Source organism: Melanostigma gelatinosum (genome assembly GCF_949748355.1).
Source record: "Melanostigma gelatinosum genome assembly, chromosome: 22".
Lineage (NCBI taxonomy): Eukaryota > Metazoa > Chordata > Actinopteri > Perciformes > Zoarcidae > Melanostigma > Melanostigma gelatinosum.
Window position 1 is genome coordinate 13,772,916 of NC_136655.1, and position 19,674 is coordinate 13,792,589.

The 19,674-nt window shown below is 44.3% G+C and overlaps 1 protein-coding gene across 1 annotated transcript; it reads left to right on the top strand.

The window, feature by feature from the left end:
- Positions 1–7: 7 nt before the first annotated feature.
- Positions 8–19,405, top strand: slc13a4 (solute carrier family 13 member 4; the record flags this gene model as incomplete). Its single annotated transcript, XM_079294814.1, has 15 exons — positions 8–182; positions 10,534–10,662; positions 12,624–12,760; positions 12,891–13,066; positions 13,355–13,418; positions 14,108–14,195; positions 14,296–14,480; positions 16,002–16,121; positions 16,336–16,437; positions 16,581–16,682; positions 16,868–16,974; positions 17,873–17,997; positions 18,249–18,410; positions 18,901–19,038; positions 19,268–19,405. The coding sequence occupies exons 1-15, from the start codon at positions 60–62 to the stop codon at positions 19,403–19,405; spliced, it is 1,896 nt and encodes a 631-aa protein (XP_079150940.1). The 5' UTR covers positions 8–59.
- Between the last annotated feature and the right edge of the window lie 269 nt (positions 19,406–19,674).

Genomic DNA, 19,674 nt, shown 5'->3' on the forward strand with positions numbered 1-19,674 from the left:
ACTTTCACACCCGGTTCTGCTGAGTTGTGGCCAGTCCGATCCAGAGCCCCGGGTCATCCATGAGGCTAGAGGCCACAGCCAGGATGGATGTGTTCAAGAAGCTATGGATGGCGCGGAAGCTGATCCTCGTGGTGTTCATCCCGCTGTCCCTGCTTCCCTTACCGCTCATCCACCCCACCAGCGTGAGTACAGGAAATGGAATTTTGTTATTTTTCAAATTATCAACACAAAAGACATTTCGAAATCTGCCAGAAAGTCATGGTTTTCAAAAGAAGAGCACATTGCAATTGGATGGTAGAATTTAAAGGAAATTAGGCTATTAATAAAATACAACAAATCAAACTAATATTGGTCACTGTAGGACCAGTACTGATTTGTATTTCAACACATAAGAAAGTAATTTAGTTAGAAATTATTAAATATATCATCAAACCACATACATACCTAGAAAACACCCGATGCAGCAGTAAACAAAACATCCAGCTGATGTGTTGATGTCCCTCCTTGCTGCTAATGGCTTGACTGTCTTGATGGGATTTCGTGGTGTGTGTGTGTATGTGTGTGTGTATGTGTGTGTGAGAGAGAGAGAGAGAGACTAGAGACAGAGAATTAATCAAAAGGCACACTGTCCACTGTGTTGATGAATGCTTGTCTCGAGCTTTCCCGATCATCAGCGAGCTGTGTGTGTGGAGGAGAGATGTCGCGACATGTTGATGAGATGGAGATGCTGCTAAAGAGGGAGAGAAAAGAGAGAAGGAGTGAACCACTTGATGCTCCTTCGGGCTCACGCTCAATCGGATTGTTTTCTGTGACAGCCACTGAGAAGTTCTCATTCTGTCTCGGAGCTGGTGTTTGTCTTTCATAAAATCTGCCAGACAAGTGAGAGTGCGCAGGACACATACATGTTGCGTCTTAATATCAGACTTACAGATTTACATTTGCATCAAAAGTCTTTTAAGTGGGCCCATAGGCCGTGAACAGAAACCAATATTTTGCATTGTCTGCCTGTTTTAACTTATTTACAGATGTACACATAACATCCAATTTTAAGTGGGCCTTTAGGCCATGCGCTGTATTTCAGTTTAGAAGTGTTGAATAAATTTAAGAGCAACAGATATAGAAACACTTTTTGTAATATGTAGGCAATCAATTACTTCAATGTTAAACTGGAGTGTTGCGTAGTTATTTTGGTAGAAAATTCATTTGCTGTGGCACTTTGCTGGTCTAAAAACTGACTTCTCTGCAGTGTAACTGGTTGAAAACGACGCATCTACCATTGTTAGGTCTGCAACTCCTTATATTTTTCTTTATGGCCCGCAATGCAAAAAGTTTGGCCACCCCTGGTCCAAACAGTCCACATTAGCCCCAGTTTGTGCCTTTCATGTACCACTATTTTGCAGTTACAGTCACAGTGCTGAGCGTCAGTTTCTCTGGCAAAATTTCTTTTCTCAATCTTTGAAAAACTGGAAAATCTGGAAGACATATATTTTCTATTATCAGCTATATTTCCTTCTTTTTATTATTTTATACTTTCATACAAAATTGCATGTCAATGATGTTTCTGGTGCTTTAAAAAGAGAACATTTCCAGCTACCTAGATCACTAAATACAAATGCAACTTGAGAAAGTGCTAAATATCAAATTTTATTTTTCAGAGAAACTGATGCTTTTTGCTGTGACTCACTTTAATGATTATTCACGAGAGGCATCAAACTGGGGCCAGGTCCAAATTATAAGTCATATAATATGATTTTATCTGGTGATTAAGCTGCAATAAATTCAACTATGAAGTCGCACACAACATGCAAAACGGGATAGAAATGTAAAGGTATTTAAAATAAACAAGTGGGTTTGTTTGTAGCTAACATTCTTGCAAATAATCATGCATTCACATGCTCATTACCAAATCATTAATATCAACTTTCTGTTGTGTTTTTTCAACACTCGCTGAATATCTGCTAAAGAGCCACCATCAAACAATAACTGCATGAGTTGTGACTGTGTCCATGTATTACAAATGGGCTCTTCTGTGTTCTCACATGTTGTCTGTCAGCCAATCAGCTCTGTGGCCCGCAAGCCTTGTTATGTAGGGACTGGTGGATGTTTGGCACGAGTCGGTGGCGCAGGATGAGAGCCAACGGAGAACAAAAACTTCACTACAAAGAAAAAGAACGAAACAATCCGAGCAATTAAGTTGTATAATCGCCTACCAGCACGCTGGATTTCGGCCCCACGTGGCTTCCTTACGACACCAGGGACCCAAGACTGTGTCAGGAATGTGGCAGGGGTTTGAAGAGTGTGAGTGTGTGTGTTTGGAGTAGTACTGTGTCCAGCTGGAGAAAGACAGAACATCTGTTGGATGCAGTCACACCAAGTCAGACGAGGAGAGAGACTTGACAAAATTCCAGAGCCAATGGCAGATATACTTTTGCATTCCCTTACAGCTGTAGATGAATCAATCTATAGAACAGAAGTGAGTACAACACAATGTATCCTTGGATACAAAGAAAATGTTCCCTAAGATGCTAAATAAGTCCATTGAATGTTTGAATTAAATGCCCCTCGGGTTGATAATGTGGGTCCGTCAGTCACTTAGTCCAGCATTTTGGTCCCGAAATATCCCAACAACAATGACATTCCATTTTTAACAGAACTCATGGTCCCCAGAAGATGAATCCTAGTGACTTTGTTCATCCCCTGACGTTTTCTCTGGCTCAACAATTTTAGAGTGATGCAAGATGACGTATTGTGGAGGCCAACCCGGAAGTTAGAATTGCACTGGTTCCCTCGACAAAAAGCCAATGAGGGTTTCTCCATCGGATTTATGATTATTGCAGAAATATCATTTTCCTAAATGACCACCACTCCTATGATGTTTGAAGCGGAAATGCAATGGCAAGAAGTAAAAAGCTAACGTTGTGGCCTACTTAACTTCTACTTTGTGTTTATTGCTAATAAGCTGTTACGGCCTATATAGTGTGCCTAGGGGTACACTGGAAGTAACATAAAAGCTGATGGAAAACCTTGGCACAAGTTTAACTAAAACCAAGAGGATAAGGCAGTGGCAATTAGACATATTTATTAACAGTATAGATGAACAGGAACAAACCAACTAAATAAGGAAGCGTAGCCGTCAGGGTCTCTAAGGCCAACATAACAAACAAAACCCCCACGCTAACTGGAAAAGAAGAGGTCAGCCGGCCTACGAACAAACAAACACAATACTGAACTCCCTAACTAGTCACAAAAATAGGAGACAACTTTACAAACTAAAAGGCAGAGAACCCCGACAAAGCTTCCATGAAGTTTGAACCCCAGGTATGGCAGCACAAATGCTCTTGTAGCAGCAGCAACAGCAAACCCACAGGCCCAGAGTGAACAAACGGGGGCCGGGAAACACTGGATTCCGGGGTTGATATGCAGATCCACTGATGAGATGAGGACTCTCAGGTGTGGTTGCTTCAGTGATCGTCAAGGGGCGTGGCAGACCTGAAAGACAAACAGAGCTCTCTACTAGAAAAAAGCCATCGTTAAGTCAGGGGGCGTACCATAAGCCAATGATAGTATGCTAACGCTCTAACAAAAATGTTGAACATGGTAAAAAATTATGCCTGTATCAGCATGCGAGCATTGTCATTGGGAGCTTGTTAGCATGATTAAGTTAGCATTTAGCTCAAAGCATCCCTGTGCGGACGTAAATCCTCACAGAACTAATGGCTGGAGACTCTCAGTCTTGTTATAGGTGGCATATCATGAAAAACTCCCTTTTACATTCGGCATCCGGAGTACCTACCGACCCACAAACTGTGAAACAAGACAATCCAGTTTTTTGTTGCCTGCCTAGATCAGAACACATTCAACAAGCCATTGCCATGCGGGCTCCTTAGAATATACCACCCATTGCTTGAGAATCTGCGCCATATTTTTCATGCAAGCCAATCAGAGCAGACTGGGCTTATTCGGAAGGGGGGCTTAAAGAGACGGGTGGAATACAGGTATATTCAGACAGTATGAGAAACAATGTGTTTTTTATACACTAAAGCATGGACACATGTTCTAGTAGAAACCCCAAAATACAAGTATGAACCTGAAAAAGAGCATATGTCCCCTTTAAATTCAGAGTGGTACATTTGACCCTTCATACATGAATTACATTATGCTGCATTGAAAGTGCTGATGGAAATACCATCTTTAAAATGATTCCCATGTTGGAATCTCTGAGCAGAGAGCATTGAAACTCCACAGGTGATGGTAAGATAGGTGTATTCTTGAGTGCATGAGTTTTTGTATTGGTGGTGGTTTCTCACATCTCACTTTATTTGACAAAAATAGACTAGATCTCTAGATTTAAAGGCTTTACTATGCTCTATGTATGTGTTCACTTTTATTTGTGATGTTGGTTTAATCTGTGTATGGGTATACAATAGAATGTGTTAATGTGTGTGTTAATGTTATCTGTCAGTTTAAAAGCCCATTTAGACCTCTGCTGATTGCTTCAGTGAATAGAGGTTTCAGCTGTGACCTAATCTGCCTATCAGGAGTCCTTCAGTCACTGTGTGTGTGTTTTTCTTCTTCTTCTAAATACCAATCCATGTCCACAGATAAAGAGAACTGATGAGACAGTCAATGGTCTTCTGTTACATTTGAGACAGAAATTGGCCTGTCAGCAGTAAAACTGTCAGAGTTTGAGCAAAAACGTCGAACTCATCTGACGTTTTTAGGTCATAGAGCTATGCGGGACATAAAGATCATTAAGCCCACATGTGAAACTCTTTGGTTGGTTAATTCTGGCAAATATCTGCCAGCCAGAGATATTATGATGCCTATTTAAATTTGGAAAGCTAAATCAGAATCAGAATCAGAACCGTTTATTGCCAATGTCTGTAACATACAAGGAATTTGTCATGGCAGGTGGTGCACAACATTAGACAATAACATTGAACAATAAACAACAATCAACAGTGCAAGAAATAGAAACATTCAAAATTTACAATAGAATATAAAATAAAGTGCACGACAAACAGATAACAGGACTGTAAACAAGTGTAATATAAAAGTGACAAGTGTGTTTAAATATGAAGTGATGTGCAGGGGAGCAGTAGGGAGGGAAGGAAGTTGTCCTGGGGATGACAGAGTCAGTGGGGGACCCGGGCTCTGTTAATGAGCCCGACTGCAGACGGGAAGAAGCTGTTCGTGTGGCGTGAGGTCTTGGTCCTGATGGACCTCCGCCTCCTACCAGATGGAAGGGGCGCGAACAATTTTTGTATCGGGTGAGAGGGGTCGGCTATATCCTTCTTGCTCGCTTCAGGGTTCTTGAAGCGAACAAGTCCTGGAGGGACGGCAGATTGCAGCTAATCGCCCTCTCGGCAGAGCGAATGATGTCCATCCTCTGCTCCTCCATCACGGTCTGGTATGCTGCAGCCACCGCCAAGGACAAGGGCAGACTGCAGCGTACCAGACCGTGATGGAGGAGCAGAGGATGGACTTAATGATGGCTGTGTAGAAGTGCACCATCATTGTCAGGTTGAATTTCTTCAGCTGCCTCAGGAAGTACATCCTCTGCTGAGCCTTTTTAGTGATGGAGCTGATGTTCAGCTCCCGGGATATGATGGAGCCCAGGAAACAGAAGGACTCCACAGCGTCGACGGGGGAGTCACACAGGGTGATAGGGGCAGGTGGGGCTGCATTCTTCCTGAAACCCACAACCATCTCCACTGTCTTTAGAGCATTGAGCTCTAGGTTGGTCAGACCGCACCAGGTCACCAGATGGTCAGTCTCCCACCTGTAGGCGGACTCATCCCCACCAGAGATGAGTCCAATGACGGTGGTGTCATCCGCGAACTTCAGGAGCTTGACGGACTGGTGACTGGAGGTGCAACTGTTGGTGTACAGGGAGAAGAAGAAGAAACATTCCTTTTATTAGTCCCACAGTGGGGAAATTATTCTCTGCATTTGACCCATCCCTGGATATATAGGGAGCAGTGGGCGGCCCATGCAGGCATCTGGGGAGCAGTTAGGGGTTCAGTGACACTTCGACACAGGACACGTTGCATCGTGGATCGAACCGGTGACCTTGCGGTTAGCGGACAACCCTCTCCAGCCAGTAAGCCACAGTCGCCCCGAGAAGAGCAGAGGGGAAAGAACGCAGCCTTGGGGGGAGCCGGTGCTGCTGGTCTGAGAGGCTGAGATGTGTTTTCCTAGCTTCACGTGCTGCCTCCTGTCAGACAGGAAGTCTGTGATCCACTTGCAGGTGGAGTCAGGCACCTGCAGCTGGGAGAGCTTGTCATGCAGCAGAGATGGGATGATAGTGTTGAAGGCAGAGCTGAAGTCCACAAACAGGATCCTGGCGTAGGTTCCAGGGGAGTCCAGATGCTGGAGGATGAAGTGATGGGCCATGTTGACGGCGTCATCTACAGACCTGTTGGCTCTGTAGGCGAACTGCAGGGGGTCCAGGAGTGGGTCAGTGAGGGCTTTTAGGTGGGACAGGACTAGGCATTCAAAGGACTTCAGAGGTCAGGGTGACGGGCCTGTAGTCATTGAGTCCTGTGATCCTTGGTTTTTTGGGGACGGGGATAATGGTGGAGGCCTTGAAGCAGGCAGGTACGTGGCATGTCTCCAGGGAGGTGTTAAATATGTTACAATTAGGGCCTTAAACCTGACACACAAACATGTGAGGCACTCCAGCATCACATTCTTACATTCTCAGACAATCGAGTACACTTTTGCTGACATTGTTCTTTTTTAAAAATCCTTGAAATGTCATGCTTGTCACAGCAGTCTGACCTCAAAGCAAACACGGGCTCTCTTACATTAGCATGTATTGACTGAGGTTGCATCAGCGATGGATGTTTGAGGCTCTGATTGAAGCTGCAGTCCTTGTGTGGCAACTATCTTCTGGGAAAACAGAGACCAATAGTCAATGATCAGTGACTGCTGAATCAGACATCACCCTCTGAGTTATGTCGTCCATGTCTGTCTCTTTATCTGTCCATTTGTTCTTAGTTCCCTTGTGCCCCCTCTCTTTTCCTCTTTCCACTTTTCTCTGACAGATTAACAGCTTAAAACCTAGCTTTGCTTAAATCCTGTTACCAGGCGACCTCATGTTTCTTGAATGTATAGTTGTGGTAGAGACAAACAACAGTTAACCAAATGAAGAATACACCGTTTCTTTGTTGTCAATTCATTTTTAATTTTTTTTGTTTTTACCGCATTCTCTCTTTGTGACGTTTGTATGTGTTCTGGGAGGATTTGGATTGTTACGTTTTCTTTGGCAAGGCCCTATTATGAACCCTAACAACTTGTTCTGGTCTCAACCTAATCCAACAGTTGTGCCTGGAAATTCCTCTTTCCTCTTGCCAAGTTAATCCACAGTGAATCAGGAGCACTCGTTGTTGTGTTGGAGTTACAACCTGTGCAATGAAAGCCAAACCAATACCAAGCCACAGCTGCTAGAAGCAACTGCAGCTAAGTACAACCCAACGCTGAATGTTTTTGTCGTCCAAAATGTTAAGTTTAAAGTTTGAAGCTGCAAGAGGAAAACAGGGACAACTTCCAGACCGGACAAGTTCGTGGTAGCGACCTGTCAATCCCAAGGTAGCCACACCCTAAACATACCCTGCTTTATTGTCTATTTGACTCTAAATCAGGGGTGGGCAAACTTTTTGGCTCAGGAGCCACATTGAGTTTTAAAATTTGACAGACAGGCCGGGCCAGTAGCAGATGGATGGAGAGTGTTTGTTCATTTAGTGATTGGCTGTAGTCGTGTTGTTCCCTCCTCTTATCGATCCTTTGTGGCAAAACGTCTTCGAACTCCTCCTCTCCGCATGGCCGGTCTGTCCATCTATTCTCCGGCTACATTCTCTATCGATTAGGTCACCTCTGTTCTCTGCTGCATCTCTCCTTATTTGGTATCGCTGCTTCACCTCTCTGCTGCATGTCTGTAAAGCCTCGCTCAGAATATCCCGATCTGACCCTCAAGACTTATTCTTTACAGCGTTTAATACCTACAGTGACTATGCATTCATGGTTTAATACATTCAATGAGTTAATTTACTGTAACATATAATATCCTCTATAAGTAAGCATATTGTAAACATATAATACATTTCATAAGTAAAAATATTGTGACTTTTAACATATTTGGACATTTTATTATTGTGACACTTTTATTCACCACTAGGGGTGCTATTAATCCTACTAATTATACTTATAATACTGAAATCCTTCACACTATTCGCGTACACTGGGCATGCGCGTGGGTGCCGGTGTAAACAGGAAGTAGATTGGTTGCTTAGTTAAACAAAATACGACAGAGTAATAAAGTAGTCTTTAATAATGACAGGTCGTGTTTGATACTTAAGATCTTCTCTAAAATCTTCCTCTATGAACTCAAACAGACAGTTCGTGGAACGTTTTATTTTTCAGACTTAAGGTTAGTTACAGCACTGCAGGTCTTTCTCTATCTCTCTCACATCAAATTTACTTTAAAATCAACACTTACACATAAAGGTTCACGAGATTATAAGTGGTCAACACACTTCTCTCACTCGTTCCCTCAGTTTCGTTGTTGTCTGTTCTCACTCGTAGCTCTGCTGGTGGCTGAAGTCTCTGTCCTTCTGGAGAGAAATTCATGTTTTGTTCCTTTTACATTTCATCTGCGGACTTCACAATAAATGTGCAGAACAAAATAAGCATTATTAAGGACAGGAAAGTCCTCCGTTTTGTGTCCATCACCCTCCCTAAAGGCGCTAACCGTGACTTCAGACGTTAGCTCCACAGCGCTGATAACGCCGCTGGACACGCTGCTCGCTAATCGCTCCAATAACAGCTGCTTCCTCCGTAATAATGCAGACTTTAACTGAACAACAGCTATTAGTAAAGACAACAAGGTCAGCAACGCCTGTAATCAGCTGTCCATGTTAAATGAACCTGGTAGCCGATCGGTAATCAATGTTGTTGTTTGTGAGCTTCTGGGTAAGGGTCACGTGATATGAGTGTGACGAATCAGGGAAGGACACGTCATGACTGCTAAGAACCAATTGCGTAGCGAACGCGGGTGTGGGCGTCATCTAGAAAGCATAGACCAGACCCCAGCAAAGGCCAATTGTGTCTGGAGTGCGCCATCTAGTGGGATCAACTGAAACGCCGGGTATTGCAGGAAGAAGGCAAAATGAATGCGGTCTTTACTATAATTTGGATAATTTTGTACCAATATTTGACAGCCTGGATTAAAAAACCCAACGGGCCGTAGTTTGCCCATGCCTGCTCTAAATTGACTATCATTTACTAAATGAACATCATGCTGTATTGAAGAAGACTTGAAACTAGAGATTGAGACCATAAACTCATGTTTACAATGTTTACTGAGGGAATAAATCAAGAGAGAAGTAGAGTCATTTTCTCATAGACTTCTATGCAATCAGAGGAGTCGCCCCCTGGTGGACATTAGAGAGAATTGGCTTCACTTTTCAGACCCGGAGGTTGCGGCCTGTGTGAACCCTTGATTTTTCATCAATACTTGCAAAAGTAATAACATTCCCATCAGCCTCAGCTCTACTTTGCTTTTATTGAAAACATGAGGAAATATTAGCATGCAAACATGCTGAATGAAGTTCAGTACCAATCAATACCAACAAAAAGGTTTCATGGACATTTTATAACTTCAAACTAGATTTTATTCAAACAGGACACAACAGAGATGCAGACATTTAAAAATGGGTGCTATGCAACACACTTGGCAGTGATTTCTGTAAAGTCCATGGTTTGAATGCCTGTGAGCTCTGAACAGGTCTGGCCATGCCTCATCCTGAAGCCCTGTGGCTAATTCTCCGCTCTCTGGGTTTATTAATTTGAGATTAACTGACCTGTTGCTGGCAAGATGTTTTGCTGAATGTTCCCCTTACGTAAAAGTAATACAAGCTCACACAGCATGTGGCAGATGTGGAAAGTGCGTATGTTTAACAAATGTGAGTATAGCAGGTTAACAGACAAATCATTCTCTCCAAATCATCTTGTTTAAAACATGTGCAGTGTCCTTTATATTTTTTCTGCAATTTAAGTTAAACTGTAAGGACCCATCCTTGAATTTGGGGTGTGAAATTGTCTGTAAAAGTGGTGTAAAAGGTTAAATGAAAGTCTTTTGTAATCTTCACAAGGTCTTAATAAACGTCACGAGATTCCTCTTTAGTTGTTAAGGTTGGGGTAAATCGCTTGCCTGGTTGTATTTAGGTAACTTAATCTGTTTACACTCCGAAGTAAAACCACAACGTGTCATTTTCACACTTTGTTTTTTGTATGAATTAACAAATGAGCTGTAGATGATTTTTTTTGCAACCTTTGGACAGAGGCAGGCTAGCCGCTCAGCCCCTGCTTCCACACATTACGACGCTAAGCTGACCGTATACTGGCTGTAGGCTTCTCTTGTTTCTCAAAGTTGCCAAACATTTCTAAATGTGCCTGCTTTAATGTTAAGTATAACAAAAGACGTGTCTTATCTGGTGGGTGATGAAACATGATGTGTTTCCTCACTGACAGGAGGCATGCTGTGCGTACGTGCTGATGGTGACCGCAGTCTACTGGGTGTCTGAGGCTGTTCCCCTGGGCGCTGCTGCTCTGGTACCCGCCTTCCTCTATCCGCTCTTTGGGGTACTCAAGTCCAGCGAGGTGAGTCTCTATGCATTGTTAGCTGTCTGTCTGTTTTATAGTTTTCGTGGGAACATTTTCTCAGAGGCTCAAATGCAAAAAGCCCCCTTAGAAATGGCGAGGACCAAAGGGGTCAAGGGCTAAAAGAGGCTAAAAAGCCACACGAGGCCGCTTTCTGTTGGTTTTGTCACTTCAATCCTTGTGAGTGCGCTCTCCTTTCCAATAGACACATTAGGCTGGCGCTGATAGCATTATCTCATCACAGTGACTACAGTGATTGTAGTTTCCTGAAATCGGTGTGATTAGAAATTGCCTTGTAAACAAAGAATTCAGATTGCTTCAACCCAAATAATGACAACATAACACTGGAGCAGAGTCATGGTGTGTAACAATGAACTCCATTGACCTTAATCTGGATCAGCCTATGCTGAAATGTGTCCGCTTACATGGGTTACTTACAGTTCCACTGATACATACTTACAATATGTTACTTATTCATCATCTCTGAATACATGCGTTCAAACATGCCAATCAAACACTCTGTCAGCCATCATCCCCACAGCCAAGTCTGCATCCTGGGAAGATTTGATTGGTTCGACCGATGATGACAGCCGATGATGTTCTAGTAACACGAGACTCCTCTCCATTAAACTCACCTCCCTCTTCCTCACCTTTCTTATCAGCCATTACATAAAAAGTGAGCTGGGCGCCTCATATGACCAAATTGCATTGACAAACTAAGCCTGTTGCCACGGCCTTCTATAAATATGTCAGCAGAGAGCTTTATGCAACATATTCAGTTGTTGTATCGTTCTCCCAGTCTTCTCCCAAAGCCTGGCAGGAAACCTGTACAACACAATACTACTTATAGTACATGCAGCTAACTTGACTTGAATGAGTCACACTTTTTAAAATCTGTTTTAATGCTGGTAATTCACAGTAGAAATGTTATCTTGATCTGCTGCCACTCTTTGTGCGTGTTTACTCACTGTGAGCGTGGAATGGAAAGGCGTCGGTACAAATTGAGGCCCATATTTAATCTGGTTAAAGTTTTCCACGTGAGACTTTCTAAATAAGCAAGTTTCTCTTAAAGTCGAGATGACCACTTTTTACCGGTCCAATCAAATGTGAAGGATTTGATTCAAATCTCTCTGTTAGCTGTACACCGCTCAAATATTCCGTTTCATTGTTAATACTCACAGTACATAAACTAAAGATGCTTTAACATCTGCTTCACTGGGCCTTTTAAAACTAAAGCTGTAATGTTAAAATGTGTTGGGAATGACCCTGAAACTATGAATACTGCTTGTTGGCTGTAAATCTAAATTAGGACTGATTAACAAGGTTTCTAAATGCTGAGACAAGGACATATAAGTGACCAGTCTTTATATTGTATATGCATACTGCAGCACTTATTCTGTATCTGCAAACCTGGAACCGCTACAGCTTACATTATTCATCAGTGAGCATTTAAATATGTATTTGATCCAGTCTGTAGCATGCAACAAACACAACTAAAGAAATATTTGTAAAGTCTAAGACTATTCATCGGGGCAATCTAGAAAGTTGCTCTTTCAGGTGATTTTACAATTCTAAGAGTTATTGTGGTGAAGGGAGGAGGAGAGTTGAAAGCATGTCCCTGCATCCTGTCCTGTGCTGCTCCTCACACGTTGAAATGGCCGAGAAAGAGAGTGCGACGGAGCCATGTGTAAAAACGTCCAGCAGGAGGAAGTGCAGAGGGTTTTAGGTGAGAGGTGAGGAGGCGCGGCCTTATACAACACTGCGAGGCCGAGAACCCCGCGGGTGGGAAGTGGGGCAGATTAAAAAGAACAAGTGGGAAACTGTAAGTGTTGATCCAAAAGAAGGAGGGGGAAGTGCCTTAAGGAGGGAAAAAGCAAAAAGGCCCCCGTCTACTTTATCTTCCTGAATTTGAATTCACAGAAACTTTTATTTAGAAATGTGTCCTCTGTGTGTATGTTCAGGTGGCAGCGGAGTACTGTAAAGACACCACTCTGCTGCTGATGGGAGTCATCTGCCTGGCCGCCTCTATAGAGAAGTGGAACCTGCACAAACGCATCGCTCTGCGCATGGTGATGATTGCAGGGGCCAAGCCTGGCATGTGAGCGGCACACATCCACACACTCGCCATACACACTCAATACTGTTGAGTGAGGACTCACACTGGTTGTGCTATACACAAACGTAAAAACACACACATCATCATTCACTGTCCCTCTGTGTCCCCCCAGGCTGGTGCTGGGCTTCATGTGCTGCACAGTGTTTCTGTCCATGTGGCTCAGCAACACGTCCACCACGGCCATGGTGATGCCCATCGCCGAGGCCGTCCTGCAGCAGCTGATCTGCACCGGCCTGGCCGACGGCCACGGCGACTCCGAAACCGCTGAGGCCCCCGAGGACGACAGCGGTACGTCTGGCGCCGTCACCACAGGGGGAGGTCACTGAACTATAAAAGCTTCTTTGAAAAGAAACAAAAAATACTCTTACATTTAACCGATTTTGATAGAAATGCTCGCACCAACACCAAACGCAAGACTGGTGGATGGATAACAGGCGGTGAAGTTAAGCAAACTCAAAAGCCACAAATATGCGATGTGTTGAGAAAATAGATGGATCCAACCAACAGTTCATCTTGATTATAGTTCAGCGTGTTCCACAAACAGTTCAGGATTGTGATGAATGTTGTTGTCTGCAGCTGTTTCAGACAAAGAAGAGAACTTCGACAAAAACCAGCTGGAGCTGCTCTATCGCAACGACAGGTACGTGTGTGTGTGTGTGTGTGTGAGAGAGAGAGAAATAGCAGCTATTTCGCCACAATTTTCCTTGTTTTCTTCTCAATTGCAATTGCCAGTGATTCCCAGTATGTATCGCAGTCCAACTTCAACTTTTAAAGTAAATTTCACCTCCTCAGATATCTTTCTTGTGCTTTGTTTTATGACTAACATTTGTTCACAGCCTTTCAGCAACAGGGTGCTGCAGGAATGAGTCCGAAAACCCGGAAATGAGTCCGCATTTCCGAGATTTTACGTGTTTTAAAAAAGGCGATCGCTAACAACTGGCTAAATGAAACCACAAAAACGTCATCACGCCAAAACTAGTCTTCTTTAAGCTGAGTGAAGTCATGGGTGTGGTTTGTTTATAGCCTGACGTTAGCTTTTTACTTCTGCCGATTCACGCTTCAAAAATCGAAAAAAGTTTGTTCATTTTTAAAGATGATGTTGCTGGAGAAAAAGTGTCAGCATCATCAACATTTTGCCATCAAGATTATTTTCTGCATTGATACCAAATCCAAAAATTCGATTGGCTCTTTGTGGAGGGAACAGCGCGATGCTAACTGCTTGCTTGGCGTACAAACATCCGTCGTCCCTGCAGCGTCTCCTGCATTCTATAACTGACATCTTTAGTCACTGTGACGTCTTCATGCCCTCTTCCCTTGTCCCTCCGGCAGCGACTGCACTAAACAGGAGCTCTCCACAGGCGACGAGGGGGCGAATGGTTTGGGTCTCATCAGGCACACCAACGGACACCTGCCGCAGGTGAGGAACACACGCAGGCAGACACTCTCACACAGGACAATTAATGCCAGCAACATTATTTTATCTTTCATTCACAAACATCCCCCTCGCTCCCTCTCAGGTTGCGATCGAAATCCCGAACGTGAAGCGTGTGAGGACCAGGAGGGACTCCCAGTATCCCACCAAGAGGGACCACATGATCTGTAAATGCCTGTCGCTCAGCATCACCTACGCCGCGACGATCGGCGGCCTCATCACCATCACCGGCACGTCGACCAACCTTATCTTCGCCGAGCAGTTTAACACGTAGGTACACACACGCACACACACGCACACACACCGTTAAAAGCCTTCTGGGTTGACAAGCATCCACCATCCGCTGAAGGTGAGAATAGATGTTACAAGCAGCTTTACAAACTGGGATCAGACGGGTGTTTTGGTCAGGTATTATCTCCCGCAGACACCATCTCAACTCAAGCTTATTTACAGCTCGATTGAGTTCTTGGCTGCCGTGCCGGTCAGACCGAGACAGTTCATGTTAACCCGGTGTGGGGGGGGGCTCGCAGGGTCTGAGATCAAACTAATCAGCGCCTACGGTCCTAACGGAGCCGATTTCCTCCAGCCGCGGCACTAAGCCCGGCAGAATGGCCTCCTTCATGTCGCAGCTTGTTGGACAAAGGTCAGGTTTTGATTCTGTGTGTGTGTGTGTGTGTGTGTGTGAGCAGTAGTACAAGTAATCCTAGGAGTGATGGTACAAGGAACAGCAATCAATCCAAGCAACAGATTTGTAAAAAAAACCTCCCTAAATATTACCTTTAAGTTAATTTCAGTCAAATAAAGTGAGATTGCGCTTGCGGTTCTTGAGTTCTAAAACAGCCTGAGGTCAACTTCTATCAGTGAGAGAGGCCCCTGGTGAGCGAGGTCGGTGTTTGTGAGTGTCCCCAACAAGCCCATGCCAGTACGACACGGTCAATCGATCACGTACTCGCATGCTCAGCAAATCTCCTCTTTTGAACATTTACCGTGTATGCAATGATCATCAGTTGTAGCTTCTTCTATCTCGGCCATAGTTCCTCCTGAATCTGTACTTAAAACAAGTGCTACATTCACTGATTGTGTAGCTTTACTGTCATCCCCAGCTTCTTTTTGTTTTACTGTCAGAGTTTGTCCATTTTAAGATTTAGGATTTCCTATAAATTCTTCAAAATAAAAGGCTGGCTTTACGTTCTGCTTCTTACTCTTCCTCCGTGCAGTATTAGAAGACATGTAGCCGCCCTTACAAAGTACACACTGTTGCAGTATGTGTTCAATTGGGACATACTACCTTTTTCATGACATTGCACGTTGACCAGAAACCCCGCAGAAGATCTGCAAAGAGGCTAAAGAGCAGCTTATCTACAGTATATTACTGTCAGGGTGGACAGTCAGCTGAGCTAAACGGACGGGAATAACAACACATGTCAGTCAAAGCAGAGACCAGAGGTCAAGGGGGGGGGGGGGGCGGTTGATGGGGGACAAATGGTTATTTTGGACTTGGATAAGCTCCCATTTTTATCAGTATGAGCGCTGTCAGTAGTCACAAGGTTCAGCCTTTAAAGAATCAATATATCACACACTTGCATGTCATAAACAGTTGTTCAATGATGGACCTTTGATAATATTAGTGCTGCTGTTTCTCTAAATTAACACCACATATCCCATCAGCCCTCTTCCGTTCTCCTGTTGCAAAGTTCATTTCTAGCCATCACAGTATAGAACCAGTGTTAAAGGACGACAGCCTGCACACGCGGTTGAATTAACTCTGCGTCCCTTTCTTTGTCATTCCAGTCGTTACCCAGACGCCAAGGTGATAAACTTCGGCACGTGGTTCATCTTCAGCTTCCCCATCGCCATCATCATGCTGGTCCTCACCTGGCTGTGGCTGCACTTCCTCTTCCTCGGCTGCAAGTGAGTGTGTGTGTGTATGTGTGTGTGTGTGTGTGTGTGTCCTAGTGTGCTGTGTGATTACGTTGGTGTTGCAATCATGCATCTTATCATTATTGACTCACGATAATCCCTCTGTCCGTCAGCCGTCCTGTGGCTGCAGGTTAAATAAAAAATAAAACGACAGAGTGGTTGATTCTGTTGTGGTGTGTGTGTGTGTGTGTGTGTGTGTGTTCAGCTTCAGGGAAACGTGCTCGTGGAGTAAGAAATGCAAAACCAGGAGAGAGATGCTGTCGGAGACGAGGATCCAGGAGGAGTACACCAAACTGGGACCCATCAGGTGGGTTTCTCTGCCCTGGCCTGTGTGTGTGTGTGTGTGTGTTTGTGTGTGTGTCTTACTCACACACCCAGATGGGACGTTGTAGCTAAAACCACGTCATCACTCGTGTAATTGTTGCGGGTTTCTGTGTGTGTGACTCTCAGCTACCCAGAGGTGGTGACCGCTGTTTTCTTCATCCTGATGACTCTGCTGTGGTTCACCAGAGAGCCTGGCTTCGTGCCCGGCTGGACATCTCTTTTTGAGAAGTAAGATCCCATAATGCACCACAGTTCATGATCAGACACACACTGTCAGACACAAAATCAGCACCATAAGAACACTTATCGTGCTGAACCATGGCGATGACGAGATAAATGCAAAGCGTTTGGAAGCTCTTCTTCTTCTGCATCTTTTATATCTGCGTTCCATCGGTGGGTGTTTTCTCCCTCAGGAAAGGCTACAGGACCGATGCGACAGTGTCTGTCCTTCTGGGCTTCCTGCTCTTCCTCATCCCTGCCAGGCGACCCTCCTCCTCCTCCTCCTCCTCCTCCTCCAGCTGTAGGAACACAGGTCAGGACCACGCACCCGTCCAGCTGGCAGTTTTTGATACGGCTGCTCTACATTTAGTTTATCTCCAAAGGAGGGAGAGGAAAACTCAATGTTGATGTATATTTTCAGCTTCATTCAAAATGAGTAGTTTTGCCTCAGACAAGGATATTTAGTAATCTTTGTCCAGCTCAATTCATAAGTCAGCCACAACCATTATGATTTTCCTCTATTTGTGATGAAGTTATACACTCATACACAGTCTGCTTGGCCTGCTCCAAACAGCTGTTTGTTACCAGCCTGTGCAGGTTCATTTTATGTTATGGTGTTAAAAACACAGAGAGGTAAAAGAACAAAACAAAAACTCGACAAAACCGTAATCAACAATTGTTATGTAACAGGACATCTAACCTGTATTTACTGCGTCAGAAGATGTGGTCACGCTTTATTTATTGGGTCCTTCTTTCTTAAAGTCCTCGGTCCTTATTCCTCGAAAAAATAAAATCTGTAATTGAATACAAATTTGACGGAAAATAGTGCTAAACTTTTACAATTGATAATTAATATGAATTGCTATAGTTTGCAACAATAAATGAATGATGAATACATTTTCACTTGGGTTTATATGGAGTTTTTCTTTCAGAGAAATCCCTATTTTCCCTATGATCAGTACCAAATTACATCTGTGAAATATCTTGGTAATTATTTGTAAAATAAAGCATTACTAAAAATGTCTTTGTCATACATATTATATACTACAATGCAATGCAAAATAATATCATTCAGCAGAGACTCTTCTCTAAATGACCAGCCAAATACAAAACGGTGTTTTCTTTAGGTAACATGAAGCAGCAGGTCACCCCGTTAGCATTCCAGCTGTATTGACATATTTTCTGTGGTTTTCAAACACTTGATGACAATTCAGAGTCCGACCCGCTGGCTCCCATGATCACCTGGAAGGACTTCCAGAAGCTGATGCCGTGGGAGATCGTCATCCTGGTGGGAGGAGGCTATGCACTGGCTGCTGGTTGCAAGGTACTACGCATGTGTGTGTCGTTGTACTGCAGTACTGTTGAGGGTGAAGAGCGATTTATTTATTTTTTTATCTCCAAGATTAGCTTCAGGTCATCGCTTGAAGATGAGGAGATCTGATTGTGTCCGCATGCACAACCCTGATTTAAATGATGGACTTCAGGCCAAAGCAGTAGAGGTTTCGTGAGACGTGGTTGCAACCTTTGAGGATGCTCACATGTGTTTTGTCTGTGTGTGTGTGTGTGTGTGTGCAGGTGTCAGGCCTGTCGGTGTGGATCGGCAGACAGCTGGAGCCCATGAGCGGTCTTCCTCCGTGGGCCGTCACCCTGCTGGCCTGCCTGCTGGTGTCGGCGGTCACCGAGTTCGCCTCCAACCCGGCAACTCTCACCGTCTTCCTGCCCATCCTGTCAACGCTGGTACGACACGCGACCCCTCACCACGCACTTGCGCTCAATGCCTGGTCCTCCAGTACCCACCGACCAATAACTACACTTTTGTTCCCATTAGGATGAAACAAACAATATTTGACACGTTAAGTGAGCATAAGAGGTGCTGGAAGGTGGATTTTGTTCCAAGATAAGCAAATCAACTGCTGGCTTCAGCTTCATGTTGAACAGGCCGATATGACAGCGGTGTCAACCCGATTTGATATTTCATTTAAAAAATGTCAAACTATTCCTTTAAGACACTGATGACCTGTCGTCTTCTTTAAAAAGGGCTGCGTTGCAAAACTTACTCTGTCCACGCATACGTTTCCTCATAAGCGGCCATTTTGAACGGAGCATCACTTTGAAATCAGCAGTTCTGACTCCATTTACCTCCTGCCTCATCTTCTTTTGACATTCCTTCTGTCTACCCCCCCTCCCCCCCTCTATTGTTCTTCTTGACCCACTTCCCTACTTCCAGTCAGAAACTCTGCAAATCAACCCGCTCCACACTTTGATCCCGTCCACCATGTGCGTGTCATTCGGGGTCATGCTTCCTGTGGGGAACCCCCCCAACGCCATCGTCTTCAGTTACGGCCACGTGAAGATCAGCGACATGGTACGATACACACACACACACACACACACACACACACAGTCACATGCTCCTTCTGCACCTGCAACTTCAAAAGGCTCGAGAGCACAGTGTGTCAAAGTTGTTTTGCGTAAACAGAGGGATGAAGAAATTTCATTCTTAACTCTTGCTCCACCTTATTCTGAAATGTATTTTCGCATTCTTTTAACATGTTACCATCTGTTTTTTTTCATTTCCTCTTCCTCTCCTCCAGGTGAAAGCAGGCTTCGGGGTGAACCTGATCGGCGTGGCGGTGGTGATGTTGGCCATCACCACGTGGGGGGTTCCCCTCTTCGACCTGAATGAGTTCCCGGCCTGGGCGGTGGCCAGGAACGTCACCGGGAGCTTATAACCACCGCCGGAGTGGGGGATGGATCACCGGAAGACGGCGAGAGAGAGAGAGAGAGAGAGAGAGAGAGAAAGCGACAGGGGAGTGATACTGTAAAGAAAGACAACAAGGAAATGACGTCTAGAGGACGGTGTTGGTGTTTCTCAGAGTCCAGTGCTTTCGGATGAAACTGGACCTGAAGGAGGATGAAGAGAAGGACGATAACAACCATTACCTGTTGCCTAGATGTAATAATTAGAATGATAATTGTATTGGCCACAAGGGGGCATCAC